The sequence below is a fragment of the Sinohyriopsis cumingii genome, chromosome 11 (assembly GCF_028554795.1).
Source record: "Sinohyriopsis cumingii isolate HCF-2022 chromosome 11, ASM2855479v2, whole genome shotgun sequence".
Lineage (NCBI taxonomy): Eukaryota > Metazoa > Mollusca > Bivalvia > Unionida > Unionidae > Sinohyriopsis > Sinohyriopsis cumingii.
The window spans coordinates 56,701,545-56,717,539 of NC_142971.1; the positions used below are offsets into that span (position 1 = coordinate 56,701,545).

Genomic DNA, 15,995 nt, shown 5'->3' on the forward strand with positions numbered 1-15,995 from the left:
AGTACTTTGTAATTCCAGTGCATAATAATTTGAATAAATAAATCCACCCAAATTAAAAATTTAACACACCAATAAGATTGATTCGGTTGCAGACCTTAAGGCAAGGATGAGCAATCATTCAAGTAAGCAACATTATATGAAAAAAACTAACACACAATAGAGCCAGGATGTAGGTCAATGTCCTTCCTAAAACATTCAACAAAGCATAGGAATTTCCAAGTGGAAAACTACTGTTCTTGACTCAGGTTCAAATAAATAATTTTACCACCATTAAGTATGATCTGAATTTTATTCTATAACCATAGAGAAATATTAGATATGTATTATGTTGTTTACAAAATAAATGTAACTGGTCAGGTACACAATTAACTTGATTTTGGACAAAGGTCAAGTACAAAATATAGATATGCATAACATATAAACATTAAGAAAAGTCAGCAAACAATACAAATTAAAAATGCCTAACAATAGTCTGTATCATTATATAAATCTTTTGGTCTTCCTTGCTGCTGATATTCAAGGACTTCAAACTTTCCATTTAGATCTTTTATTGCGGTAGGTATAGCTGGAATTACAAGCAATGAAAGCATTGGTTAAAATGTTAAAAAAGCACGTAGAGACAAATCCTTCCCTCCCCCCCACCCCACTTTACTATATTCCATTTAAAAACGAAGTACCGTCGTATCAGTGGCTGGTTTTTACCAAGATTTAAGTCGATGACCTTTTGTACATCTGGCGTCTTATATCCGTCGTACCGTGACCATCTAAGGCTAGCATAAGGTTGTTATCGCTGCTTTTCCTAAACTATTGGGAGATCGCCGCGCAACGTTTCAAAACATTCATCCCAATGTCTATTTGGTCAAAAATTAAAATGGCATCCAATATGGCCACAATAGTAGCCATCACGCTTAAATTCCCATCGAAATCATCATTTACATAGTATTAAGGTCGATGACTTCATCAACAGACATTACGAAAATGCGTCTGCAGTCAACATGGCCGACGCTAGATCGCGTGACCGCTTTCACACCGTAAATTTGTCGAATTTACATTTTTTAAACTTAAATTTCACTTGTACATTGTAACTGCTTCCTTCTTTTAGACTAGTATGAATATGTTTTGAACATGAAACATTGTATTCTTCATTTTTATGTTTTTTTCAATGTTGTCAGCGTCATTTGTACTTGTTTACTCTTTTACTCTCATCCTTGCCTAGCAGTCTTGGTTATAACATTAAAGGCTTTGACGTTTGACAGACAGGACAAAATACATAATCTACATAGAATTGCTACTGATTTAGCGTAAATGAACAAGTGATGCTAATTTAATTGTACATTAACCCTGAGTTTGTGTCACTGATTGTGGAGTATTTGTTCGGCACAATCCGACCTTTTCGGCTTACCACACAAGCAATGATTGGTCAGAATTATGTCACATGAATATTTTCCGAAAAGTACAAATAGGGGCGAAATTCGAAGATCGGCAGATAGCTGCCAACATTTGCGTCTAAAACTATAGATCTCCACCAAATAATACGATCATTTTATTGAGATAGTAATAATTACGAAATTTACTGTGTTACGAGTCAGTGCTGTGTGTGTAATGTGATTTTGATTTTTAACGTTGCTTTAACAATTTTTCAGTCATATCCAGAGGCCGACCGAAATTCGGTTTCGGTTTCGGCGCCGAAAGTTGGCAAATGGCCTCTTTCGGCATAGTTTCTGTTTCGCCCGAAGCCAAAATGTTAGCTTTCGGTTTGCTTTCGGTTTCGGCCGAAACTGATATTGACACTTGGTCATCAGCCGAAGATCTATTTTAACTTTCAGAATGCAACGCTAGTGCTGCGTCTATTACTCTGCTTGTCGGCCGGTCAGTCGGCGCTGGGCAATTCTAGGCACTGTTGCATTTCGGTCTACTCGCGTGTTAAATACAGAGATTTTGAAGTCTGACAATATTGATAATTTCAGTTAGTTAAACTGTAGCGAATTAATCTGTGTGAAGTAGAAAATTGAAGTTAATAATAAACGGATTAGTTAATCACCGCAAAGAGTGTCGAAAAATGCAGTGTGGGATTACTTCATAAAAATTTATTCTGATGCAAGCAAGGCGCAGTGCAAAGAATGCAACAAACTCTTATCACTTGGCAGCGATAAACCAAGACTTCAGACAGTTTCAGGCTTGAAAGGTCATCTGGCCAGCTGCCACAAGGAGCTCCATGGTACGTATCTCAAGAGGTCCATGAACGACGGAGCAGAGCGTGCCTCGAAAAAGATGATGATGGAAGAGAAAGCGGCTAAACATGCATTATCGAATTTTGTGCAGACGTCCTTGACATCAATGGTTGAGAGCAGAATGGTCTGGCCTGATGAGCACGTTGCAGTTCAGCGAATTGATAAGTGCATCATGGACTTGATCGTTGTCGACATGTTACCCTACTCAGTTGTTGAAGTGTAGCATTGCATCACAACCCAGGCCTATTTAATAAATCTTGTGTTCGGCAACTTCGGTTTATCTTTCGGTTTCGGTTTCGGCCGAAGGTGTAGTTAAACTTTCGGTTTCTGCTTCGGTTTCGGCCAAAAGTCAGTTTATAACTTTCGGTCTGGTTTCGTTTTCGGACGAAACCAGAAACTTAGTTTCGGTCGGCCTCTAGTCATATCGTTACGATGTCTGCAATGTGGCAGGTTATAGTGATGTCTAGCACTGGGGCATCATGCTGCAGACATGTAGCATGATGTCCCACCCAGTCACATTATCCTGACACCAGGCCGAACAGTCCTAACACTAACCTCTTAATGCTGAACGCCAAGCGAGGCAGCTGTTAGTATCATTTTTGTAAGTCTCTGTTATGACTCGGCCGGGGATCGAACCCACGACCTCCCGCATCCTAGGCGGACGCTCTAACCACTATAATTTAGATACTAAAGAGTTTTTTATACATCATTTTTACCTTAACTTAAACAAATATAATTTGACCGTGTTCCACAATATGTCCTAACAACGTACCACAAGCACGGCAAAACTAACTTTACTTAAATTATTGGAAAATTTGCCACTATGAGTCGACAATAGAATTTCTAAAATGGTTTCCAAATGATCTTTCTAGCTATCAATGTAGACGACGACGTAATCGATGTACGCATCTGGACAATATGTAATAATATTCATTAAACGCTGGAATGTTGAGGGAGAATTTTTCATACCAAAATACATCGCTTTATATTGATCAAGTCCATCAGGAGTTGCAAATGCTAAAAAAAATTCCTCCTTCCGTGAGTGGATTTTTCCAGAATCCTTTCAAAAGATCAAACTTGGTGACATATTTTGCATTTCCAATTTTATCAATGCAGTCATCTATTCTCGCTATTGTAAATTAATCTGTTTTGGTGATACTGTTCACTTTTCTATAGTTAGTACAGATACGGAACGTATTATATGGTTTTCGGCACAATAATATACTATGAACTCTAGATACTTTTACTTGGTTTAATAAAATCCTTCACCGGAAAATAATGAATTTCCTTTCCCAGACATTCCTACTCGAGAGGCTCATCCTGTAAGGATGCTTTTTCCCAGTTGTAGAATTTCCAATTTCAACGTTATAGTAGATACAATTTGTTTGTGTTGTTACATCTGGAAACAATGGCTTATATTCAAATGGCAGCTTAGTTTGCTGTTTACTTGAGGTTGTAGATGCGATTGTTTCTGGTCAAAATGGTTTAATATTTCCGAATTCCGAAGATTGGTTAAACCTCAGTTAATACAGTCTTATTGCGTGCCATTTTTTAAAATCCTCACTGTGTGGGGCACATACAACTAAATTTATCGAATGATTTGCAGGGCTTTCTCTATTAAAAAATTCCTTTAACATATTTATAGCGCAAAGTTGTTTCTGTTTCCTCCTCTCATGAGTGTTAATGATATAATTAAAGTCACTTACTTTCTTTTCAATTGTATAAAGGACCATACTACGTAGCCTGAAGTTGACATTTTTTAGGTATGGACAAGAGACCCAGAACTCTATTATCAGGATGAAATCTCATTTCCTTTGTTCTTCTGTCATACTTTGATTTCATTTCTGACTGAGTAGAGTTAAGATTATTTCTTGCTACTTCAAAAGCTTTTGAAAACTTATATTTTAAATCCGAGACATTATCAAGAAGATTAATCTCGGAACCCATAAGCCCAATAATTCTTAAACTGATTCCATAATTGCAAGTTAAAGCAAACGAACACCGCTATCCCAATATTTTCATGTATGAAAACAATATGATCCAGTCATATTTTGTACCGTTTGATAAAATCTTTCTAAAGCTCCTTGGCTTTCATAGTGATATCACAATATTTAAAACTGTTCGATGCCTAATTCATGCATAACCTGTTGGAAACTTCCAGACATACAATTTGACTCTTGATTAGACTGGACAGAATCGGGAAGGCAAATAAATGTAAAAATGATGTATCAAAAACTCTTTAGCATGGTTTTAATTTCTATGTTCCTGAACTGAATTTGGAAATCTTGTCGACGCACACATCATAGTCAACAAGTATCAATTAATGGTTGCTTGACTTTGTCTTTGGTAAGGATGCAGGAATAGGTTGCAGATGGGACTTAGATATCCATTGTTTGTTTTGTATTTTTCTTCAATTTGACAAGTGTGACAAGATCTACGGTATTTACAAACATCACTTTTAATTTTCGGCCAATAAAAATGATACAAGAACTTGTGACAATTTTATTGATTCTTAAATGACCAGCTAATAACGTTTCATGGGTTAAAATAAGTATTTCATGTCTATACGATTTAAGATAAATAACTTGACAACTTACAGACCATACGTCACCAGCAGTATGCTCTCCATTTTCTCATAAGGACCTCATTGAAGAAAACAATTAACATCCTGATATTTGTGTGACTTCAGTTTCTCTAATAGCCCTCTGAAACATGATATATTATGATCTTTTTCCTGTTCGATAATGACTCTCTTTTACAACCCTGTTTAGACTAGAGACAATGACTGATCAATGCCAGGAGCAAACGTGACCTCATCAAAAGACGCAGATAAATGTGTCAGCTAAAGTAATAATTTCCTGATCAACATCATTCTCAAGAGCTCCTTCTGCCATAACTCTGGTAACTTCAAGCGAGATATAAATCAAGGATTTCAGTCTCAACAGGGTCGACGTTCTTATTCAAGCAAGTCTTGTCAGTTGCAAGTGTATTAACCACGACCTTATCTCCAAATAGGTCATTGCGTAGTAATAAGTGAATACCCTCGATGGGCAAAGAATCACTGAGAGGAACACTAACAAAGCCTCACTCTTCTCCGTGAATAAGAACACTTTCACGTGGTGAAAACTTCTCAGACAAAGTTAAAGTATCTGATTTCAAAGACTCTGAGAAGTTCCTATGTCCTTTAAAATTTTGATATTGATAGGCTTGGCAGAGCTACCAAATTAGAATGGTTCCATTCTCCATAAAAAAATTCACATTGGGTTTTATTTGACTTAACACATGTATTGCTTTCAATACATGACCGTGACCTTGACCTCTTAGAAATAAGAACATTAGGGATAGATATGTCTTAATTTTGTTGCTTATTTTTCAGTTTGTAGCAATCTGAAATAATGTGTCTTTTTTTCTTGCAATAGGGGCACGTAATAAAAGATTTCTAATCAGCATTATTAAAAGTTTGATTCCTAAAAATTTTTGATTCCATAATAGCAAGTAAAAGTAAATGATATATCACCATATCCCCTGTTCCCCCCCCCCCTTGTCGACCCTGGTCGTTAGCTATAATATCTTCCAAAGTTGCCACCTTTTTCTTATCAAGATAGGTCTTGATCTTTGTTACTAAGTATGGAATTCTTAAACTCTTCGATTATTACTATTTGTCTGAGGTTAACATAATCTTTATCAACCTACTTGACTGAGCACCTCCTGCTAATAAATAGTCGTTCTTTTTCTCATGCGAATTCGATATAGGTCTGTTTAGTTTATTTTGTACAATTCCCGAACCTTTATAGATATGAACCATGTACCAACTCATAACCCTTCAAGATATATTCCTTAACCACATCATAGTCAGCATTCTATTGAAATGTCTGTGAAATGGAGATATCACGAGTTCTGCCAATAAAGTACACTTTGTCATAACAAAATACAGTGCTCTCTTGGCCATTTTGAACTTTCAACAATCTTCTCAAACTAAAAGAAAATATTGATCAACATCGTTTTCGTGAAAGGGGGTGGGGCTAACTTGATATTTCTGATAACATCAAAAGCTGAGCATGTGTATAAGGGGGGGGAGGGCTTGATATACTGCCAATTTTAAATTCTTTTAATTCTTTTAGTCTAAATTACATTTCCCTTTCTTCTTTTTTGCTTCGCATCTCTCTCTCTCTCTCTCTCTCTCTCTCTCTCTCTTGTTTTGGATTTCCGTGATCTCTTTTTGTAGTCGAAGCTTTCTTAACTATTTCTATCTGGGCTCTTTAAATTTCAGTTCTTTTAGTTTCAGTTGAGAGCCAAATCGGGACCTACTAATCAAACTCAACGCACTTTTATCCGAAAAAAATATTTTCCACCATTTAATCCTGTTGGTGAGAATGGAGCCCCTGGCCGTAATATTATCAAATAGCGTTTCCCACTGAAAAAGAAATGTAATTTATCTCACCAATTAACATGGGACATATGGACAGATTGGAAAAGAAAGTATTTCGGTCCACCAATAAATGGGATAAATAAACCGACTGAAAGAGAAGGAAAAAAAAAACAGTTAGTCCAGCAAATGGATGACATGGAACTTGTACTGAAAACACGAAGTTTAGTCTCACTCCATACACCCCCCACCTATACAATTGTTGATGCCTTAGTTTGACAACACGTGTGACCATTTTATTTGTATTTAAATACGTCGACTCTGCGATTGCATGCTTAGTTCCTAAGAGTAATCTACATAAAAGACACTGATGAAATATGAATTTTAATTGTATCTCATTTTATCAGAGCAATAGACGAAATACAGTCTTTTAAATGAGTTACGTTCTGGAAGGCAATATGAAGGAGGACGAAAAGACCGAGAATAAAGACGACGACTAAGAAGAAATAATGGTGGTGATGATGTTGTTGACGACGCAGCATTAGATAGTCAAACGTTTGCACGACGGAACAAAGTCCACATTTCTATAGGAACCAAGAACAACACCAAAAGAGTAGACAAAATGATTGCGTGTGTGGATTTTGCTATCAAGGGAAGGTAATCCGTCATTCATAATTACCCAAGGTTTATATCCCTTTGTTTTGAAATCTGGCTTTTCTTTCAATTACCGACATTCTGAGAACTAGTCACTAGATCTGACCACACCAAACAACATATGAAAAGGTGACAATAGCCTGCTGCGACGAAGAAATTGTTTGTTTGCTTTTTAACGACTAAATTTGTTTGTTTTTTTTAAGGGGGTTTTGTGCTTTTTTTGTCACCTCCTTTCTATACAAAACTGGAGACAGGTAAGTCAGGACCAATGAAAACAAACTTCTTCAGTGCACAACATATCGCAGCACTATTTTCTGTACACTCTCGTTAGGCAAAGTAACATGAAAATTGTGAATCATGCCTCATTCGAAACAATGAAAACAATAGTCAAATCACACGCACACACACACACACACACACAGACCGAAGGAAGAATTTTGGCATGTTGGCCGAACGTCTTACTAGGAGTTACATAATTTTGGATCTCTAAATTGGATTCAAAGGTATTTAATCCGTGTACAAGCGGGGCTTCTGCCGAAGGGCATATTCGGGCCGGATACCCCGTAGCGCGCCAAGATGATGTGAAGAAACATGGACGCAGGCGGAAAGAATATCAAACAGTAGGCGTGTCGACTAATTAGGGATGAGAGAAGCTAGATCTTCCGCTGGGAGGGGCTAATACTTTAGGCGGGAAAATGCTTCGTTCTTAGTCGTAAACGCGCACAGACCCGTCAGTGAGCTGCTAATTCTCGGGGGAGAGAGACGTATTGTCTAGTAAAGCAGGAAGCTTATGTTGAGGAGGGAGGTTTTAGCTAAAAGCCACTCCGAGACTTAACTCGCTAAAAGAAGGGAACTGAATTGGGTAAACAAGCTTCTCAAAGGAAGCTCACAGGGTACCGTGAGAGTCGGTGGTGAGATATTCCAGGGTGTACGGAGTGACGACACCGAGAAAATAAAAAGGAAGCCGTGGAGACTTCCAGTGTGTACAAGAGGCACAGTGTATAGAAGAAGGAAGGAGGAAAGAAGAGAAATTAGATGAGTACTTGGGAAAACTCACTGAACAGAGACTCTCTCACAAGAGGACAGTAATTTCTATATGACGAAGTAAAGAGAAAAGGGCATTTGGTCAACTCGGCCATTATTGTATTAGGATATATTGAGCTGAAGATTTATGTCCGTGAAATTCTTGCATTTGTATATTTGATAAAATTGTTATTTATTCAATCTTGAGTTGTTATATGTATTTAGAGTCGGAACTGCTAACTGGGGGCTCGTGAGTCATTAAATTTTAATGCACACCTTCTGCAGTATTATTTATAATACCGTAGTGGATCAGTATTATTTATAATACAGTAGCGGGGTTGTGACAATATATATATATATATATATATATATATATATATATATATATATATATATATAACTTTAAGTCAGGGTAGATAATCGATGGCAGCAACGTAGCAAGAAAAAGAGATTGTCACTTAAAAGAAATAAAGAATTCCGGTTGAAAATGTCGAAAGATTCTTTTTTAAAAATAATAACCTTTTTCGGGATTATTTGGGGTTTCTTATTTTAACATTTTTTAAAGAATATTTTTTCAGGTTTTTTTATAAGTGTGAATGAACTAAAAATGTACGTCAGTGTAATAACATTATCCTGTCCAATGTGCGGACTTAACATGAGGTCGTTCGTGTATATCTTTCTTGGCATTTGGTGTTGAGGTGGATGTTTACAAAATATTTACTGGCATTTTAGACTTGTCATGTCTTTTTTTAATTTTTGTTCGTCATTTCGGAGCTAGGCAATTTTAGTTCATGGCGAGCCTATGTATCAATAAACTATGCATGTACACCACCTACCTGAATTGTGCCTACATTTGGATGCAAGGTCCAAGCATGGGAGTATTTTATGGGTTAATTTTTCAGGAGGACTTTGTTCGTGTTTGTGTTTGCTTTTATTTGTTGGTATCTGACAAAGCTATTTCTCTACTGCACATTTTGGGATACATTAATTCAATAATTGGCTATAATTTTATGTGACACGAGGACCAGCTAGCTTTTATCCTTCTCTTCTTCTACATTTCTTCTTCTTCTACTTCTTTATCTTCATTTTCTTCTTCTTAGTCTTATCACTGTTACTATCGGTGGTATTGTTACTGGTAGGATTAACATGATGATCCCGATACTATTAATACTAAAACCTATCTATTACTACCACCATCATCACAAGTACTACCATCATCACCATTAGTACCGCCATCATCACCATTACTACCACTATCATCACCATTGTTACCACCATCATCACCACAGCTACTTCCATCATAACAACTACCATCAACACCGTTACTAATACCACCATCATCACCACAGCTACTTCCATCATAACAACTACCATCAACACCGTTACTAATACCACCATCATCACCACAGCTACTTCCATCATAACAACTACCATCAACACCGTTACTAATACCATCATCAACACCACAGCTACTTCCATCATAACAACTACCATCAACACCGTTACTAATACCATCATCAACACCACAGCTACTTCCATCATAACAACTACCATCAACACCACCATCTCAACAACTTCCACCACCACTTCTGATACTTTTACAAGTACCACCACCATAATAACAACTACCCTTATTAACACCATCACTACATCAACAACTATTACTTCTTTGCTTCATTACTACTACTACTTCCATTACTACTACCGCCACTAGAAACATTGCTATAGTAAAAGTCATACGGGTCGTGAAAGCGCATTTACTGATATAAATTTAAAACCAAAAAATTATTTGTAAATTTTAATCGTATTATAGTTATAACAGAGTTCATTCAATGGTATTTTTTGAGTGATCTACACCATAACTGTCATAACGAAATTTCCACACGAAAATTATCGATCGCTCTGGACTTTTACAATGGCAGTTCGGCATTACACTGGGTTAAGAAAGTTGGTGTTGGAAGGAAATATTATTACTAGCGCAGGGGTATCAAGATCGCACGCACAAGAGGTCGCGCACATTTTCATTCATCTCATGAGCGGATGGATATTCAACTATGAATGGGATAGAAGAATAATATGCACTAAGTTTTATTCCTTGCTTGTACATGCGTCATTTATTCAAAATTATAATTTAGCATGATGTAAAAACTTAACTAAAATAAATCTGAATCGAGCGCCGTGTTTCTACTGTCTTTTACGTGTATGAAAGACCATTTTTTGAAGGGAATAATAGTATGTATGTGTGATTATGATTTTTAACGTAGTTTTAAAAAAATTTCAGTCATATCGCTACGATGTCTGCAATGTGGCTGTTTATAGTGATATCTAGCACTGGGGCATCATGCCGCAGACATGTAGCACGATGTCCCACCCGGGTCACATTATCCTGACACCAGGCCGACCAGTCTTAACACTAACCTCTTAATGCCTAGCGAGGCAGCTGTTAGTACCATTTTTGTTGTTGTTGTGGGGATTAACACCATTTTTCAGCACACGATAGGCTATACATGGCGGCCAGTATTAATGGTGGAGGAAGAACAAGGGAAAACCCCGGAAAGAACCACCGACCCACGAGAAGCTACTGGCAAGCTTTCTCACATACCAACATTGGTCGAATCCGAGACTCAAACCCACGCAGACAGAGGTGAGATGGCAGTGATCCGTAACGGAGAGCGCTTTAAATCACTCGGCCAATTGGGGGCCCCACCAATTTTGTAAGTCTTTGATATGACAAGGCCACCTGAGCGGTTGGAAAAATAGCAGTATCATCACCACTACTGCTACTGCTACTACTAACACAATCGTATGATTTATCTCAGGGGCGTCAAACTTGGGGGGGGGGGGGGGGCAAAAGAGACAGGCTGCATGAGCAAAGACAAATTAATAATTAAAAACGAAAACAATTATCACATGACACTAAAAACATTATTATTGTTATGACACTATGATCTTAAAGTAACAGTAAGAAGCAAAAGCAACAAGTTTAGTAAAACTGAAAAATAGTTGAATTTTCTAAGCTATAAAATGAATCTTTAAAAGGAACTTACAGTCTTATTATTTAAATCCATATAATCAAAAAAGAATTGTATCACAAGTCCAAAAGAATATAGTGTTCCGAATGAATTACAGGTCTCGAATGTGCTTATGTGCCGATATCTTTGCCTATGCTGAAGTGCCAACAGTCTTGAGGTATGAGAGAAAAAATATATTAGTCCAAAGTCAATGAGCACTTTGTAATTTCAATGAATAATCCAAACAAATTAGTCCTCTCCAATTATATCTAAACACAACGTTAAATACATATGCATACAGACTTGAAAACAATAACATAGGAAAATAGGAATGAATTAGTTTCCTACTTGATCTGTTTCAGAGCCTCCCACGTGACATATTTCACAACATATGCCGACGTGACAAACGTCGCAGCACTTATTCATCCACAGAGGCGTAGCTGGGGGGGGGGTGGGCAGGGGGGTACTTATGTCCCCGGGCGCCAAGGTACAGGGGCGCCAAAATGAGGCTTACAACGTTGCATTATAATAAGTAAACAAGGGTAATATTCAAAAATGTGATTCACTGCCATCTCACCTCTGTCTGCGTGGGTTCGAGTCTAGGATTCGGCCAATGTGGGTATGTGAGAAAGCTTGCCAGTAGCTTCTCGTGGGTCGGTGGTTCTTCCCGGGTACTTCCTCCACCATTAATACTGGCCGCCATACATAGCCTATCTTGTGCTGAAAAATGGCGTTAAACCCCACAACAACAACAAAAATGTGATTAAACGGGGAGGGGGCTGGGGCGCCAATTTTATAGTTCGTCCCCGGGCGCAAAATATCATAGCTACGCCTCTGTTCATCCAATCAGAATATTATCTCAAACTGTAAACATGTTCTTTATCTAGAACCTTTCAAGGTCATAATCTTGAATTCAAACCCCATGTAAACAGTCTTTCTAAAGTTCATTGCAATCTACTGTCACTGAGCAAAATTTAATGACACTCATGCAAAACAGAACTATGAATACCTAATTTGAATTAACCTTACCGTGTGACAGTTATATAGTGAAGCTTCCCAACAACACCTTATGTTGTTGTTTCATGGCCAAACTACTCCTAGTCACGTGGGAGTAAATTTGGTTAATAATCATTCATCCTACTCAGCCCTCAATAGTAACGAAGGTCAAAACACTTCATCGTCGATATCCTGAACGAACAAATTCAAGAACAGTTTTACAACATGGATCCTCTCTATCACGAACCCAAAGAGAAACATAACAGCTCCTTCACTAAGAGTCATTACTTTCAAGGTGGATTCTGCCATTGCAGCTTACTAGAAAGGTCTAAACAGGTACCACACTCACCGTGAATGTATAAATCCGCATCATCTTCCTGTCAGAAAATCTTTGTTTGACAGAGTCAATATTAGTACAAAAGGAGATCTTGGAGAAAATATTATATTCTGGAAAAGAAAAGCTAAGATGAAACTCTATTTTCGAAAACGATTTTACTGTGATTTATAAAAACAACAGATGTATCCTACCATCCTGTTTGCCAGCGAGTCGCTCTACAACGAGGAAATAGTTTAGGAGATATATTAAGATCATTTTTCTTACAGCAGCACTATCTTAAAACCGGTGCTAACTCATAGGTTGTATGCTTTAAAGACGTAGCTTTAACTAAATGAAAAGAATTTTTTCAAAATTTTCTCATCGACAAACTAAGCTCTAAAGAAGTCTTTATTAATGTACACCTTCAAACTGTAAAAGACCTTTTCTGTCGCCGAGTCATCGTTATGCATTCGCGTCAGGTTTCTGGCCAAGGCATTACTTTTTACTCTGCGCCACAGCAACGGCGAGGCTGAAAGAGCTGTCAAAACCCTCCAAACTTCACAAAAAGAGAACATGAGCGGATAGAGAACTTGGCTTTTCGATTACTAACTGGAAAAAGGGAAATAATGCGTCGAATTAATTGGAAATGTTTCATGCCAGAACTTGATCTGTCAGGCATGAAAACGATAATATGACGATGCACCTATCCCAATACGTACAATTTCATTCTGTGTAGTCTTTGACTACCACAGCTCTTATCCAAGTTGAAATCAAAGGACAAACTGAAGATTTCATCCATCTGAATATCAGTCACATGCACCTGAAAGTCTGGATTTTCAACACGGACAATGTCAATTTAGGGAAAAATACCAGAGTAGCTCTCGTCAACAATTTCATGCTGTGGTTCTTCATTAAAGTGGATTTTTTTACTTGAATAGCAAACTATTCAGCAGCATCGTATATATTTTCCCTTGCCCAGCGTACCTGAAAAATATCTTGACGTCCGGATAAGAAGCCAAGAACATACATCTGGATACTTTCGTTGTATGGAAACCTGACACGTTTAACAAGATCAACAACAAAAAGTTGGCAGAAATCGGCGATCCTCACAATGTTGCATGTTACGACCGTCAAAAGAAAATTAAATAATGCTCGCTAGCATCGTTAGCAGTGCGGCCTTGAACAGAAACATCGATCGAAATCCTTTCCACTTCCAACACTTCAATGTGTCCAATATAAAAGTCACACAAAGTGGCCAGACATTGTGTACCAAACGTTCTGAACCTAACATTGCGCAGAAAATTTACATAAGAGTCTTAAATGACACTGTTTTGAAGCCAAGGAACAGTTAGGTACTATCATCAATTCGTACAACGATGATACTGTTTGAAGCCAAGGAACAGTTAGGTACTGTCAGCAGTTCGTACAACGATGATACTGTTTGAAGCCAAGGAACAGTTAGGTACTATCAGCAATTCGTACAACAATGATACTGTTTGAAGCTAAGGACTATCTGGCGCCGTAGGCAAGGTTAGATTCTGGCGCCTCCTCCCCCCCCCCCCCTTCCCCCAGGAAAATATAAACTTCAAAATTTATAAACAATAAATTTTTATAATTTTTTTTTCCACATTTGAAAGTTTCGTATACGCGCGATTTTCACTCACTCATTTTGCTTGTTCCGGTCAGCCTGGTGTTTCGGTTAGACTGAATCTACCCGATTATTTGTCCCTGTATGAAATAAACCAGGATAAAAAACGACCCTCAATAAAACTGAAATTTATTTATTTATTTTTCAAAACTGTTGTTGATTTGGAGAAATGCGCCCCCTGAAATCAGCGCCCTAGGAGGCTGCCTAGTTTGCTTATATGGTAGCGCCGGCCCTGTACACACACACACACACGCGCGCATTTTCAGATACATTGGGTAAGAGCAGGAATGCGTGTTAGTCGTTTAATCAGGAATGCGTGTTAGTCGTTTAATCTGTTAATCTGAAATTCTTTTTGATTTGTCATTATGAATAAGTTACATATGTGTGAAACTATATATTGATCAGGGCCATTTCAAGGTCCCCAATCCTGACACTCTAATGTGTCTCTAAGGGGAGGGTCAAGTTTAATATATGTCTTTTTTTATAATAAAATTCTGAAAGATACACATCTATTGGCTGCAGCGTTTTCTTACAAGATTAAAATTAATGCAAATTAAAATACAAATTTCGCATTTCTACTCAAAATATACCAAGCTTAAATCATACTGAGGACCTAGCGATACCGATAAAAAAAAATCCTTAATTTTAATGAGGACTTTACGATACCGATAAAAAAAATCCTTAATTTTAATTAGGACTGTACGATACCGTTACGAATTTTTCAAAGCAGAGAATTTCTTGAAATTATCATCAGTGGCTTTGGATATCTTTTGTCTCGAAGTTTAAAGTAAATTGTTATCTTCGTCTAATGCACTGAAGGCCCATGTATAACACACACGCACACACTTTGTAACATGGCAAAGTACACAAACTTTGCAACTGCAATTGTGAACGAAGTGGGGGGAAATATATGTTCAAGGGTACGCTGTAATTGTGAAGGAACGAATTAGTTTTAACTTCCATAATCAGTTTTGATTACATTTTCTGGATTTGCACCACTTAGTGACCATCAGAATATCTTCATATAGTTACGTGACCAAAAGTTCACACACTTTAGCGGTAACAAGATTGTCAAGAAGGCAATAAGGGGATATTTTAATCGCTCTTATTTGTGATCACTCAGGCTATCTAACACTGTTAGCAAACTGAATTCAACGATAATAATACGTTTGTTTATTACAAGTACCAAGCTTATTCGTTTACTTGTCAAAAGATTGAATAGTATCTGTTTGGTCGGTAATTGCCTTAACTCGTTGCAAGAAACTCGCACTGATATACAAAGAGGTACACTAACCAATTTTGTGTTCCAGATTAATAGTCGATAAACTCATGGTAGTGGGTCAACAGGTTCATGCAGGTCATTGATTCATTTGGAATCCTATCATTAAAAAACTAATAAGCCTCGTAGTCCGACACATCGATTATCCTACGCTAGGACTGTCATGTAGGGATCTCATGGGGAAATTTTACGAACTCCAGTTTCTCACCAAAATGCAATTCTTGCAGGAGAGGTTTATGTAAATAATGAAAGGTGTTTTCTACATTTGACTGTGGCTTACTAGATACATGTGCATACGTGTTCATACGTTATATTTATTTCTTCCTGAGACACAACTGAAAGGTCTTTGCGTACCAGAAATAAGACTTTAAATTGCATATACATGTATAACCAAAAGGAAACAAACTGTTTGGTTAAAGCCAGGTCATGATGCATTATGTTATCGTCAGAAATACTCCCAAGTTTGTCTTT

General features: G+C 37.4%; 1 protein-coding gene across 1 annotated transcript in view; it reads right to left on the reverse strand.

Annotated features, from left to right (window-relative positions):
* Positions 1-9,891, reverse strand: part of LOC149788505 (uncharacterized) — an 89,428-nt gene extending 79,537 nt beyond the window's left edge. The window contains exon 1 of the mRNA XM_089973523.1: positions 9,487-9,891. Within this exon, the coding sequence (XP_089829649.1) occupies positions 9,487-9,891 (405 nt within the window). The remainder of the gene's footprint in view (positions 1-9,486) is intronic.
* Positions 9,892-15,995: the final 6,104 nt, after the last annotated feature.